Genomic DNA, 14,665 nt, shown 5'->3' with positions numbered 1-14,665 from the left:
GGGACCTATCTGCAGGAGCCTGTGGAAAAAGCAACAACAGAACTTTTCCAGCTGGATGGCTTCTTTGGAACCACAAAGTAGTCCCCCTTATCCGTAGTTTCGCTTTCTGAGGTTTCAGTTACCTGTGGTCAACCATGGTCCAAAACTATTGAATGGAAAATTCCAGAAATAAACAGTTGTTTTCAGTCGAGCGTGCCCTGGGTAGTGTGATGAAATCTTATGCCATCCCGCTCTGTCCCACCTGAGACATCAACCAGCATCACCTGGGAATTCAACAGAAATACAGATTCTTGGGCCCCACCCCAGACCTGCTAAATCCAAACCCTCTGGGGGAAGCCCAGCAATCTGTGTCTTCACACGTCCTCCAGATGATTCTGATGCAGGCTGAAGTTTGAGAACCACTGACCCAGAGAATTAGTGTGGGGAATAAAAAGCCTTATAGCCCTTAGTACACAGGTGTGCACTATTTAAAAAGTGTGTGGTGTTTTCCTAAGGCGGCTGGTCGAGTCGGCCTCTCTCCCCTCCTCTGTAGTGTACACCAGAGAGGGACAGGTTGAGTGATTGCCACAGAGCATTCCTGTGGAGCCCATGCCCCGTGCACTCAGAAAAGGCAACGTGATTTCGAAGGCTCCTCATAGAAGACTAGGGGCTCTGTAATAGTTAGGGTTTGGAATCCTTAGAAATTGGACTCATAATTAAATACTGCATCCCATCTATGTTTAAGTAATGACACGTTTAAAACACAAAACCTAAGCTGGGTGTGGTGGCTTATGCCTATAATCCCAGTACCCTGGGAGGCTGAAGTGGGAGGATCGATTGAGGTCAGGAGTTGGAGACCAGCCTGGGCAACATAATAAAACCCCATCTCTTAAAAAAATTATTTTTTAAAATTAGCTAGGTGTGATGATGATGTGTGCCTGTAGTCCTAGCTACTTGGGAGGCTGAGGTGGGAGGATTGCTTGAGCCCAGCAGGTTGAGGCTGAAGTGAACTATGATCAAGCCACTGCACTCCAGCCTGGGTGACAGAGGGAGACCCTGTTTCTAAAACAAAACAAAACAAAACAAAACATACTAGACCTGTGCAGCCACTAAAATTTGCTTCCATATACTGGCAAATGTCATTATGACATGAGTAGAAAGGGTCAGGAGAGGGCGTGTTTGAATTTTAAACACCATTAGCACGTTGCCTGTGTCTCTTTGAGAACCTGGCACAGGGAACTCTTGGATCGCAGCGGATGTTGTGCAATAGTTCTTTGAACATTTCCTTCAGAAGTGGAAATGTCTCACGTAAAAAAGAGGAGGAACGTCCAGACAGATAGTGCAAACCTGATGTTCTGCACTTCCATCTGATCTAAATGGTGAATCCATGTTAGTCTAGATGACACAATACACATTTCAAACAGAGAATGCCATTAGAAAGTTGATTGATTTTGACATCATCACACGGACTAGTTTTTCTAGTGTATTGTGTTATACACATCTGGCACTTAGCAGTTGCTTGGTAAATATTTGCCATGGGAATTAATGAAATACAAACCCTCTTCCAAGGTTGGTAGCTCACCTAACAAAAGTGGTTCCCCCTGCAGAAGGGAGAGGGGGCTCAAAGAGAAGTGGCTGGCATGCCAGCACAGTTGGGGTGGAGAGAGTGGCTGGCCCATAGCCTCCATGATTACTACCTGGGTCGGGTGGGTAGGGAGCCCTGGACTGGAAACCAGAGCTCACTGATTCTCCTGCTCCAGTGATTCGCTGACTTGGCCTCCCTTTTCATAGCCAGATGTCAGTGTAAGAACAGACCGCTCTCTGCTGGGCTAGAGAAAAACGTTAGATCTTAGAACAACTTTTTAAACATTTTCCACCATGACCCACAGTTAGAATACATTTTATTTTGTAAACCGGGAAAGACAGCAACCAAAACATAATTGAAACAAAAGTTTCACAGCACAATAGTTACCTTACTACATGTGATGCACAGTGGACTGTATTCTTGTCCGTGCTGTTCCATTAAAGAAAAATGTGGCACACTTACTGATTTCACAGTCCACTAGTGGGCTGAGACCACACAAGAATCCTGCGGGAAGGGATGGCCTTCAGGCCCTCCATCTCAGGGAACATCTGGGAAGGGAAGGGTGATCCTCCTTATGCCCACACCTGAAACATGCTTAAGACCCAGGAAAGTGTCATGTAAATCCTTGTTTTCTAGAATCTGAACAAGAGAGCTCAAAAGAGAGGTCTTTGCTTCTACATTTAGAATATTATACATAAGCCAGGTGTGGTGGCTCTTGCCTGTAATCCCAGTACTTTGGGAGGCTGAGGCAGGAGGATTGTTTGAGGCCAGGAGTTTGAGACCAGCCTGGGCAACACAGTAAGACCCCAACTTTACAAAAAATTAAAAAAGTAGCCAGGCACGGTGGTGCATCCCTGTAGTCCTGCCTACCCAGGAGGCTGAGGTGGGAGGATGGTTCGAACCCAGGAATTTGAGGTTACAGTGAGTTAGGATTGTGCCACTGCACTCCAGCCTGGGCAAGAGGATGAGATCCTGTCTCTAAAAAAATAAAATAAAGTATTATATACGTCCCAATAAGGTTTTTTGCTGTGACCTTCCCTAGGGAGGTAGCCACTCCTGACTGCTCCAGAGAGGAGCTCCCATGCGCAGAAGGACTGTGGCAGCTGCTGTACTCAGTGCTACCAAGCAGACAGTTACGGAGGCTCAAGGCTGGCACCACCACTGTCGGAACCCCTACATCAGTGCTCCCCAAAGTATTTCTCACTCCATGAGATTTTACTAAGTGTTCTTGGGGAGGGAAGATGGGGAGTTGGTTCTGTGATAAAATAAGGAGATGTTGGTTGAGACAACTTCTCAGAGCCTCTGACATGCTATGTTGTGTTGTGTGTGTTAAATGTTTAGGGTGTGGTGGGGGAACACAATGTGGTATTTTCCTACCATATTTAAACCCAGAACCATTTTTTCCAATAATCCCTGAAAATCTGCAGAACACAGTTTAGGGAATGCTTCTTCCAGTGACTACAATCTGCTTCTTCCACTAGCTAGGAGAAAAAGCAAACTAGAGTCTTCATTCCTGCGCCAATTGTGGACCGGGCTGGGGACTGAGCTAGGGCTTTGGCTAAGAAAATGAGAAAGCAACAGAACTTTGAGTGCATGTCAGGCAGACCATTGTTATTTATGTATTGATCTTTTGTAGTTTTAACTATTCAAAAGAGACTATGGTGGCCTGTGGCGGAAAGTAATTTAGACACTCACCGAAGCCATCCAAACTGTGGGCTGTGAAGCAGAGACATCAAGTCAGTGAATCAGCACAGCTGCCTCTCCAGCCTCCAAGTCTCAATGTGACTTGATGTCTATCTGTCATTATAACTCTGAAGTTATAGCATTTGTCACTTTTCTGGTATTTGTAGATTTGAAGATTCATGAAGGTCTCAGGACAAATTCCTCATAAAAATCAAGATCCTATTGTAATTTAGGTTTGAATTTATCAATCTGAAAGCCCCAAAAAAGGTCCCATGTACAACCTGAAAGCTGTACCCTGCCCACATCTTGGGGGTGCCATTCATACAGAAGGTGGTGTCAGTGAAGCCCTTTGGAGCTGAGGGACAACAGTAACCCTCTAAAAATATTTTTGTTTTAAACTGTAAAAATCAAAACAAAGTTACAGAGTTGTTGATCAGAATGTCCTGTGAGTTCTCTTTCACTCTTGACTAAATCCATTGGCTGGTGTTTTTCAGTAAGGACAGCATCTTGGCTTGGGAGTAGGTGAGCAACTTAAACACTGGATTCAGACTCCAGGTCACCAGCTCCTGTTTGGGCAATCCGAGACTCACTTCCAAAACAGGAATGTTGATGACAGCACTCACCCCACCAAGCTGAGGTGAGATAAAGCATATTAAATAGCTCTTTACAAATGTCATTTGTAGTCACCAGAGAAAGCCATGTCCTGCTGAGCTCTCTACTCTCAAATGTTGATGCCCAAAGTTTGCCACCCCATGGCCAGTGGCACTGGGAAGGTCCCGTGGGCAGTGTCAAGGAGAAGTGGGTTGCAATACAGTTGCTTAATACTTCTGAAAGAGGGTTTTATTGTGCCTAAACTTTATGATTTGCTGTGATCTGGAGAGGTGGGACCCCGAACACTGGAGTCTACCTAGAATTCCTTTTACTTCTGAAAGTTTTTGCAGCCATACATAGGTATTAAATCATTTCTTGGATCCAAACTGTCATTATCCTGGTTCCTTGTAGATGTACTGTTATATTTACATCCAAAACATAAAATACACTCATGATCTCAGAGGTGGCAGTTTTGGGGCCAGCATCTCTATGTATCACTTAACTGTAAAATGAACAAACATCCTTCCTAAGAGTAGGAGAATGAGGACTTCATGAAACCATCACACAGAGCACACTTTGAGATGTGGGATTTCGTGATGGTAAAACAGACATCCCTTAGGAGGTACTTGGGAAGGAAACTAGAAAGGTTGGCACAGTTACATTTCATACCTTGGTTAAATAAATCATACGGTCTATTTCTTAACCAACTGGCACAACTGCAACCCTCTTTCCATTCTTCTTAACAGGATCTGTTCCTCACTTTCAGTCTTTATTTCTCTACACACCTGTTTTCCCCTAAGTCTTAGAACTGCGAGAGGAGCCTGGCTTGGTCGTGCTGGTTACCCCGTCGTCTTCATGTTAGCACTTGTCTGGGTGTAGCCTGCTGTGTCTCCTCCAGTGTCCCCTGCAACTTCCCCCGCAGTGTCCCTGCTTCTGTGTAAGCCTGTCGGCTTGGGCTTCCTTGCGAGCAGCAGTTTACAGGCCGCCGCTCTGTACTTCTTTGAAATGAGGTTGTAGAGGATTGGGTTGATAGATGCGCTCAGATAGAAAAGTTGCAGAGCGACGATGTTAAAGTACTGAGAGAAGTACATCATCCGCAGATCTTCTGTGTTTATGTAAATGATTCTGCCAACGTGGAATGGCAACCAGCAAACTACGAATGCCAGAACCACCACCACTGCAACGTAAGACACAGCACCGGGATTAACAAAAGCATTGGGAAGCAAATAACCCCCCCACCCTCACAAGGAACCATCTGCAATAATAAGTAACAGCAAAATAAATTAGAGAAAACTTCTACCTAGCCAGATCCTCACCCCAGAAAAAAATGACCAGGCTGCAGGATATTTGCTTTAAAACTGCATAGTAGGTTCCTATACGTGTTATCAAGGCTGGACATAAACCAGAAGGAGCAATTTCTCTGAACAAGCCGCCTTGGAAGGCTTCCTTCCACAAACCCACTTCGGAGAAGTTTTCTGTTCTCTGTTGAAAAGAATTCTACAACAGGTCTGCACAATCTTTACTTTTTGATATAAGCAAGGTTTACTTTAGCCTTCAGCATCACTTAACATTAAATAAAAATTTTTAGCTTAATGAAATCTCCCTCATCTTCTCAAGGGCACTGTGAGGACTCCTCATCTGTGGCATCTAACAGGTGGTTGGATTAAGAATTTCCAACTCTCCTTCCTGGTCTCAGAGGCTCTGGAAAAGCACTGCTGGTTACTGAATCGGATCGGGGATTCCACCCTCAAAGCCCCCCTGGGGTCCCCCAGAGCTCCTGGGGGACAGGACATGGTTTTCTGGGGGTACAGGAAGTACAGGCGGGTGGAGGCTGGAATCGAAACGGGAAAGGGAACTGGAAGCGGCGCCCAGAGCTGGGTGAGCAGGGGAAGGGGACCCAGCGTTTGGCGGCCCCCGGCGGGGTGGACCGCAGGCAGGCGTCTTTGGAACCGCGGTGGCTGCACTTACGCAGGACGCGGACGGTCTGCCGGTGGCCTCTCCCCCGCCCCGAGGTGGCCGGGCCTCGCAGCGGCCGCCGGCTGCTCCACAGCTCGCGCCCGATGAGCCCGTAGAGGATGCTGAGGCACAGAAAGGGCAGGAAGAAGTAGGCGGTGGTGACCCACAGCATGACACGCAGCGCACCCAGCTGCGCGGGGCTCGGCCGGCATTCGCGGCTGAACAGCGCCGCGGCCTCCGCGGTCTCGGGCCCCGACGGCGGGGACGGCGGTGGCGCCCGCGAGAGCCAGAGGGGCGGCGACGAGGCGGGAGGCGAGGGAGCGAGCCGCGCGGTGCCATTGAGGCCCGGGACCACGGAGATGTCGGGGTCCTGCTCGACGCCCACCAGGAACAAGAAAGGCCCGGCAGAGAGCAGTGCCACCGCCCAGAGCACAGCGATGAGCGCGCGGACGCGGCGCCGGGTGACCAGGACGCGGGCGCGGAGCGGGCGACAGATGGCCAGGTAGCGCTCGAGGCTGAGCGCCGACATGTGCAGCAGCGTGGCGTAGGTGCAGCCCTCGCCCACGTAGAGCGACAGGCGGCAGAGCAGCGGCCCGAACACCCAGGGCCGCGAGCGCCAGAGGCGGTACAGGTCGAAGGGCAACCCGAGCAGGATGAGTAGGTCGGACACTGCCATGCTGCCCAGGTACAAGTTGGTGGTGGTCCGCATGTCCCGGTAGCGCCCGATGAGCAGCACGGTCACCACGTTGCCGCTCACCCCGACGGCGAACAGGCCCAGGCACACGGCGGTCACCGGCACCAGCGCCCCCAGGGGAAAGGGCGAGCAGCGGCGCTCGTCACAAGGCGGCAGCGCGGCCCATGGCTGCTCCCGCGCGCCCTCGGGGCCGTCGCTGCTGTTCCAGCGGCTGCCCATGGGTGCTCCCAGCGGCCGTCGCGTCCCGGGTCGGGCTGGGAGCCTGGCGCGTGGTACCGCTCGGTGAGCGCCTCCTTTCCCAGCCCGCGCGCTGCGGGCGCGGACGGTCAGACGGCGGAGCGCTGTGCTGCGCTGTGCTGCGGCGCTCGGGAAGCGGCTCTGCAGGGTGGGCACCGAGGCGCTCCCGAGCTGGCTGCGCGCAGTCTCCGCCCACGGCCGCGGCCCGCCCCGGCCCGGCCCTGCTCCCGCGCCCTCTCCCTGGCCCATGCAGTTCTAGGGCGCTTCGCTCTCCACCAGCTGGAATACCCGGCGCCCTGAGCGCACGAGCCCTACCCCGTCCTGTGAGCGATGTCTGCACCCTAGAGAGCTTCGGTTACTGGACCCAGCACTGTATGGGCGCTTTTGTCGGTCCGGTACACAGGAGACCTTCGAAGGGATCTTGGTCTGGTGGCTGGTAGCTGCCGCTTGATGGTGGAGGAGGGCTTACGGTAATCCTCAGGAAGCCATAATGCTAAATAATAGGAGGGGAGTCTAGACCAGAGTCTGGAGCCTCTCCTGTCTAATCCTGGCTCTATAACCGAGTAACTGCGTAATCTTGGGCCAGTTCTCTTCTGTAAATTCGCGAGTGGTGGAGGGAGCTGACCATACAATTGACCAAATAATTTCTTTTTTATTCTTTTTTCTTTCTTTCTTTATTTCTTCTTGAGACAGGGTCTCACTGTCGTCCAGGCTGGAGTGTAAGTGGCGCGATCACAGCTTACTGCAGCCTCGACCTCCCAGGCTCAAGCAGTCCTCCCACCTCAGTCTCCTGAGTAGCTGGGAGCACAGGAGCGCCCATGCCCCGGCTAAATTTTGTGTGTTTTTTTTTTTGTATAGTCGGGATTTCGCCATGTTGGCCAGCCTGGTCTCGAACTCCTCACCCCAGGTGATCCACCCGCCTCGACCTCCCAAAGTGCTGGGATTACAGGTGTGAGCCACCGTGCCCGGCCATGACCAGATAATTTCAAGGATCCATAAGCATATTTATTTATTATAAAGAACAAGACAAATATTTACGTGGACACTAGAGTACTTTCACATGTGATATGTCGTTCTTATGTACAATATGTTTCATAAACTTAAAAAACTAGACTGTCAACACCGGAAAGAACGAAAATTGGGGGAAGGGGCTAAAACGGATGTAAGCGTCTGTTCAGTGTGGTCTTAATAACAATAGCTAACACTGAGAATTTAGATGGATCTGGCCCTTTGCCCTCCATTTAATCCTCATGGCCCTCCTTTCGCCCATGAACAAAGCGGGTCTCGCTTGAGATCAAACAGGCAGTAAGAGGCGGGACTGGGATGTGGGCTCTGGTCGGCCTAATCCCAGAGCTTGGAAGACCGACGTCCCACTCACTGCCCAGCTCCACCCCCTCAGTGGCTTAAATCCTCAACCTCTTTTCTGGACCTGACACCTGGCTTTGCCTAGGGACAAGCTTCTCCTGCAGTTCTCTCTCACATGCAGACTGTGAGTTTGGAGGAGGGACACCTGTCGCCTTCCTCATCGCTGCTGCTTCCAGCGGTCCTAAAACCTAGCTTTGAGTGGGACTTCATCAGACCCCGCCCTCCCCAGCGCTTTCCCCCGTGGTCATCTGCAGTCCCTGAGGACCAGGTGCCTGCGCTCTCTTTCAAGCACTGCATCTGCGGCCGTTCACACCCATGGCGAGTCTTGGAATGCCTTGGCCTCTAGTTTGTTGACCTCCTTTCCACCTAGGACCTTGCTCTCCACCCGATCTCAGCCGCACTATCCCGGCCCACCGGATAGTCAGTGTAGGCCCTGGAGGAGGGGGTGGGAATTTGGGGAACAAGAGACAGGAGAAATGGAGACAAGACAGTGCTCTGATCAAGTCTCGTTTAATGGTGGTAATGCAATGCCTTATATACATTTGGAGGGGAAGGGGTTGGGCTAAGGCGGAAATGACCTCATTGCGGAAGGCGTGGCCAGATAGGCTTCGGTTTCTCTGGTCCGACCTCATGTTGCGCCTGCGCTGTCAGGTAGTCTTTTCGCCCCTGCGGGAAAAATGAATGAAGAAGAAGCAGGAAGAGCGCCATCTTTTAATGGCGGTATTAATACAGGGAAGAAGGTAAATCTAGGGAGAAGGTGTGGGGTGGAAATGAATATAGCTCAGGCGTTTAATCTTTAATTATTATTCGCTATGGCCGGGGCGTGCAGCTCCGGACAGGTCCCCCTTTTTATATTTTTATGACAAGAAAACCCCTCGGGAACTGCGCCTGTCTTAGGTTGGGTCAACTCACCCCCACCTTCTAGGCCCGTCATGGGATAAGGCAGCAGCAAGGGCGGCCCTCCTGTCTTAGGCTCCGATGGAGATAGTGTCCTCTTACCCGTCATTGACTGTCCAGTTCAGCACACAGGGGAGGTGGTCTTATTAAGGTAAATAAGACTCACCATTTTCAGTCATCTCAAGGCGATGATAATGAACCTGTATAGGTTTGGCCTGGAAGGCCTCGATTTGTTGTCTGACAAATGCCATAAGCTTATTAAGGATTATAGGCCCGAGAGTGAGAAAGAGTAGAAGAGTGAGTAAAGGACCAAGAAATGGCAGGAGATAGGGGAGAAGTCCATCGAGTCCAGTCCATAGTGGATTGGCGGCCAGGCCTTTTCTGTGCTTTTCTAGTTCTTCTTGCAAAGTTTTTATCTTATCTCTGACGATTCCGGATTTGTTGGCGTAAAAACAGCACTTTTCCTGTAAAGCCAAACATATCCCTCCCTGTTCTGCCGTTAACAAATCTAGACCTCTTTTATTTTGGAGAACTACTTCAGCTAACGAGTCTACTTGGTCTTGTAAATCTTGTATAGTACTGGATAAGGTCCGTACATCTGAGATTAATTGATTGGATAATTTAGTATATTGGGTTAGTGAGACTCCTAGGCCTGTGGCTCCTGTAGTAAAAGCAGTGGTGATTCCTAGTCCAGCCAACAAGGGAATAAATTGTATGGCTCGTTTCGGTCTATAAATAAAATGTTCAATAGCGGGGATGGGGATAGGTTCATCTCCAGGGATGATATCAATGTCGGGGAGAAGAGTGGCCAGAACACAAAGCCCTGTCCAATTTGTAGGTAGATACGTATATGCCATGTTATTTCCACAAACGAAAACCGAGCCATTTATAGCACACAAAGGGTTGGTGGCATTGATTATGGAAGTACAGTTGCCAAACACAACATAGCCTAAATCAATTTCTTTAGTGTTATTATATGATGGTGAAAAGAGGCAAGAGGAATTAGAAAATGTCATCGGTTGAACTAAGAGCGGGGGGTAATAGGACAGGAATTATTTACTAAGGATTCATTTGAGTAATTGACATAGGGCAATGAAAGGTTAGGTATGGCTAGAGGAATAGGGGGGCCCATTTTAAGACAAAGCCAACAATTGTGGTCCAGGCTTGTATTGGACATTTGAAGTAAATTGTAAGTAGCATCGAGGATATCAAAGGTTTGGGCATCGAGCCTAAAATTATCTTTAAGCTCAGGCAGGGCTAAAGGGTGATATTGAAGTTCAGGATATGGAGCTTTATGAATTTCTTCTAATTTTTTCTGGACGGTTTTAATTCTTGCAATATCTAATGGGCCTCCTCCATCAGAAATGTGAATGGGGGCGGTAGTGCTCCAACAAACAGGCTTTCCTTTTTGGCCGTTACAAGGAGATTGTACAAGTTTATTAGTGGATCCTAATACTTGTACGTCATTGATGCCTCCAGTTTGTGTTTTTAGTAACGTGGCCGTATAATATGTTCTATTGCCTGATTTGCATTGTTGATAGGAGGTATAACAGGAACTATGTACAGAAGATTGGAAAGAGCTACAAGGGCATTCTAGGAGCGGCCCGCTAGGTGAGGTATCTCTTGGGGTAGACTTACATTTCCATAACTGGTTTGGCATTAGGTAAGCTGTCTTGCCCGTGCAGGTCACCTGGGTGATTCTATCTGACGGAGGTTCAGATATTTGTCCCCCTCTGCAGTCACAAGGCTGGCCGTATTGTTTTCGTAATAATTCTTTTGCCTTACGAGGGTCACCAAAACCTGCATAGACTGTCACTATGTTATATAGAGCGATTATTCTCCAAAGGAATTTCATGTTAGGCTTCATTTTCTGAAAAACAAGAAGGAAAGAACTTCTCAGGGAGATTTATCTTCCCTGGACTGACAATGGTTATGATTTATTTGTCTTACCAATCTTTCAGGCAGCCATCTGGCTGCATCATTTTTTTGTGAGAAGATGCATACTGAGCCTCTTCCCCAAATTAAAACTGGATCGGGGCCATGCCATGAACTATCAAGTGGATCTTTCCATTTTACCATTGCAAACTGTTTTTGAGATTCAGGATGCCAGAAACGGTCGGCAGCCGATTTTCCATGACTGTCCAAATTTAAAAAATTAAGGATAAACAGGGCATGATTGAGTATGTTTCTGGGGGTACCCTTCACGGGGTACCAGCTCCCCCCTTTTAATTTTGTGATAATAATTTTTAATGACAGATGAGCTCTTTCTACTATACCTTGTACTTGGGGATTATAGGGAATGCCTGTGGTATGTTTAATTTGTAGGGTATTACAAAATTGTAAGAAGGTTTTGGCTATATAACCGGGGCCATTATCTGTTTTGATTTGTTTGGGTATTCCTAAAATAGAAAAGCAGTGTAATAAATGAGCTATGACATGTTTAGTGGCCTCTCCTGTTTGGAGAGTTGCACTGATGAATCCACTATAGGTGTCTATGCATACATGGATATATTTTAGTTGACCGAGTTCTAAGTGGTGAGTAACGTCCATTTGCCAAATTTCGTTGGGGATGAGTCCTCGGGGGTTAACTCCTAGATGGGGAACAGGTAAATATGTTATGCAGTTGGCGCATTGTTTAACTATTTGTCGAGCTTGTTCTCTGGTAAGTTTAAACATAAGTCTTAAGGTTTGGGCGTTTAAATGATGTAAGGCATGTGCTTTTTGCGCTTGTTGCAAATTGTCTGTAGTGACTGTGGCTATGGTTTTTGTTGCCGTGTCAGCTGTTGCGTTACCTTGTGTTAGAGGTCCCGGTAATCCTGAATGTGCTCTAATATGCCCAAGAAAAAAGGGAGTAGTCCTTTTTCGGATAAGTTGTTGACATTGTAAAAATAGGTTAGCTGTGTCTGAAATATGTTTAATTTGAGACACGGTCTCTAAGAGGGGTATTGAATGAGCCAGGTAGGCGCTGTCTGTATAAATGTTAAGTGGCTGACAAGGAAAAGCTGATAGTGCTGCAATTATAGCTTGCAATTCGACCAGCTGAGCTGATGTATAAGTGGTCTGGAATTTAACGACTACATTATTGTAAGTGTAAGCGGCAAGTCCTGTGGAAGATCCATCAGTGAAAATTAGTAATGCGTCATTGAGAGGTTCTTTACTGGTAATATGGGGAAATACAAACGCATGAAGTTTACAAAATTGAATAAGTTTGTTAGGTGGGTAATGGTTGTCAATCGCGCCGGTATAAGAAGCGCAAGCAATTGGCCAGGCTTCCGTATTTTGTAACAGCCAATGGATGCGTGATTGAGTGTAGGGCTGTATAATGGTAGAGGGTTCTATTCCAAAGTATTTTCTACTGTTTTCTCTTCCCAAGATAATTAGATCAGCTATGGCATCATAATAAGGCAACAAAACCTTTTTGGGGGAGGAGGGCAGGTGTACCCACATAATGGGATTGTTCTGCCAAAATAGGCCAGTAGGGGTTATTGTTGTGTTAAAAATAAGGAATATTAATGGCTGAGAATAATCAATACCGGTAACAAATTGTGTTGCAATGGCATGTTCTACCTGTTGGAGTGTTATTAATGCTTCTTTAGTAATGGACCTGGGGGATTTTGGATCAGAGTCTCCTTTTAATATATCGAAAAGAGGTTTTAACTCTCCTGTGGTGAGCTTTAAGTATGGTCGAAGCCAATTTATGTCTCCCAGTAATTTTTGGAAATCATTTAAAGTTTTTAAATGATCACGACGTATAACGGCCTTTTGATTAATGATTTTGGGTCCATTAATCTGGAAACCAAGATAAGTGTATGGATCTTGTAATTGTACCTTTTCTGGGGCTATCTGTAGTCTGGCTGCTGTTAACTCTTGTTTGAGTTGGGCGAAGCACTGTAAGACTTGTTCGCCAATTTCTCCTGCTATTAAAATATCATCCATATAATGTATAATATACATTTGTGCCCATGTTTTTCTGACTGGCTCTATAGCGGCAGCTACATATTTTTGACACAAGGTAGGACTATTGGCCATACCCTGAGGTAAGACTTTCCATTGATAGCGCTTCATTGGTTGTTTAAAATGTAGATGGAAGACTAAAGGCAAATCTTTTCTGGTCAGCAGGGTGAAGGGGAATTGTAAAAAAGCAATCTTTAAGGTCAATAATGATTTTAAAATATTTTTGAGGAATCGCAACCGGTGAAGGTAATCCTGGTTGTAAGGCACCCATAAGGATCATAGTGATATTTACTGCTCTTAAATCTTGTAAGAGTCTCCATTTACCAGACTTCTTTTTAATAACAAAAATAGGTGTATTCCAAGGGGAATTACTTTCCTCAATATGTCCTGCTGCTAGTTGTTCCTGCACTAACTGTTGGGCAGCACTTAGTTTATCATTGAGTAAAGGCCACTGATCAACCCAAACGGGCTCATCTGACTTCCAAATAATGGGGTCAGCGCACCTTTGGGGTGCAGGTATGTCAGTGGCCTGAGCTAAAAATTTCCAAACCCCTTTTTATCAAGTTGTCCTGAAACCAGTATAGGCTGTGGGATACCGTTCTCTCCTTTTCCAAGACCTTTACCAGGGGTGTATCCTTGAGTTAACATTTGTGCAGTAACTATATCATTTGGACTACACATTATAATTTTCATTTGAGAGAGTAGATCTCGCCCCCAAAGGTTAACAGGTAGGTAAGGGATGACAAATGGCTTAATGAGGCCTGAATTGTTTTCTTTATCTGTCCATGTTAGGTATTTAGAACTTTGTTTAGGATTACTGCTTTGTCCAATTCCTCTCAAGTGAGTTAAAGTTTCTGTGGTAGACCAATGAGAGGGCCAATCTTCCTGTTTAATGATAGTTACATCAGCCCCTGTGTCTATTAGTCCAGTGAATGCCTTCCCGTCTAACCATAAGGTTAGAGAGGGTTTTTGATTTGTAATTGGTTGCACCCAATATATATCTGATGATCCGAAACCTTTTATATTTCTATTAGAGTATTGGATATTATTATCTGTTTTAACCAAAGGTAGCAGGAGTAACTGAGCTATTCTAACTCCTTGAGGGACAGTAATAATACTATCAATAGCTCTGGCCATAATTTTAATTTCTCCTTCATAATCATTATCGATAACTCCAGGGAGGACTTGTAAGCCTCTCATGGTGACACTACTTCTTCCTAAAAGTAGCCCAAAAGTGTTAGGTGGTAAGGGTCCATATATTCTGGTATTTAAGGTTTGCAGTCCCATTTCAGGTGTTAGTATTGTGTGGGAGGTGGAACTGAGGTCCAATCCTGCACTTCCTGGGGTTGCTCTACTAAGCTTTGAAATGGATTGCTGTTGCTGGCTGGAACAAAGCTGACTGCCCCATATGCTTGTTTCGGGGCCTGAGGCTGGCCCCTCATCCCGTTTCCCTGCCTGGGGGGTAAAGGATTTCCTTGACTGTCAGTTTTAGATTTACATTCGTTTGCCCAGTGCCTTCCTCTTTTACACCTTGGGCAAAGGCCTGGGATTTTTGCTTCTGGACTCTTATTTTGGTTTTCACAGCAATCTTTTGCAAAGTGTCCCCTTTTACCGCATCGAAAACATCCCCCTTTATCTTTACCTTTGTTAATGAGGAAATCTCTTACTGTTTGGCCGCTAAAAGTGGCGGCCATTGCTAGGCATTGTTGATATGAGGGCCCAAT

General features: G+C 47.0%; 1 protein-coding gene and 1 long non-coding RNA gene across 4 annotated transcripts in view; one reads left to right on the top strand and one right to left on the bottom strand.

Moving 5' to 3' along the window:
- Window positions 1-14,665, top strand: part of LOC144336333 (uncharacterized) — a 55,772-nt gene that overhangs the window by 24,568 nt on the left and 16,539 nt on the right. The gene's annotated exons all lie outside the window — the stretch shown is intronic.
- Window positions 1,865-7,624, bottom strand: MLNR (motilin receptor). The gene is made up of 2 exons (XM_001101857.4): window positions 5,807-7,624; window positions 1,865-5,015 (listed from the first exon to the last, which is right to left on the bottom strand). The coding sequence occupies exons 1-2, from the start codon at window positions 6,972-6,974 to the stop codon at window positions 4,678-4,680; spliced, it is 1,506 nt and encodes a 501-aa protein (XP_001101857.3). The 5' UTR covers window positions 6,975-7,624; the 3' UTR covers window positions 1,865-4,677.

The sequence above is a fragment of the Macaca mulatta genome, chromosome 17 (assembly GCF_049350105.2).
Source record: "Macaca mulatta isolate MMU2019108-1 chromosome 17, T2T-MMU8v2.0, whole genome shotgun sequence".
In the NCBI taxonomy this organism is placed as follows: Eukaryota; Metazoa; Chordata; class Mammalia; order Primates; family Cercopithecidae; genus Macaca; species Macaca mulatta.
The sequence above is the reverse complement of the archived record's forward strand: the minus strand, read 5'-3'. Positions and strand labels throughout refer to the sequence as shown.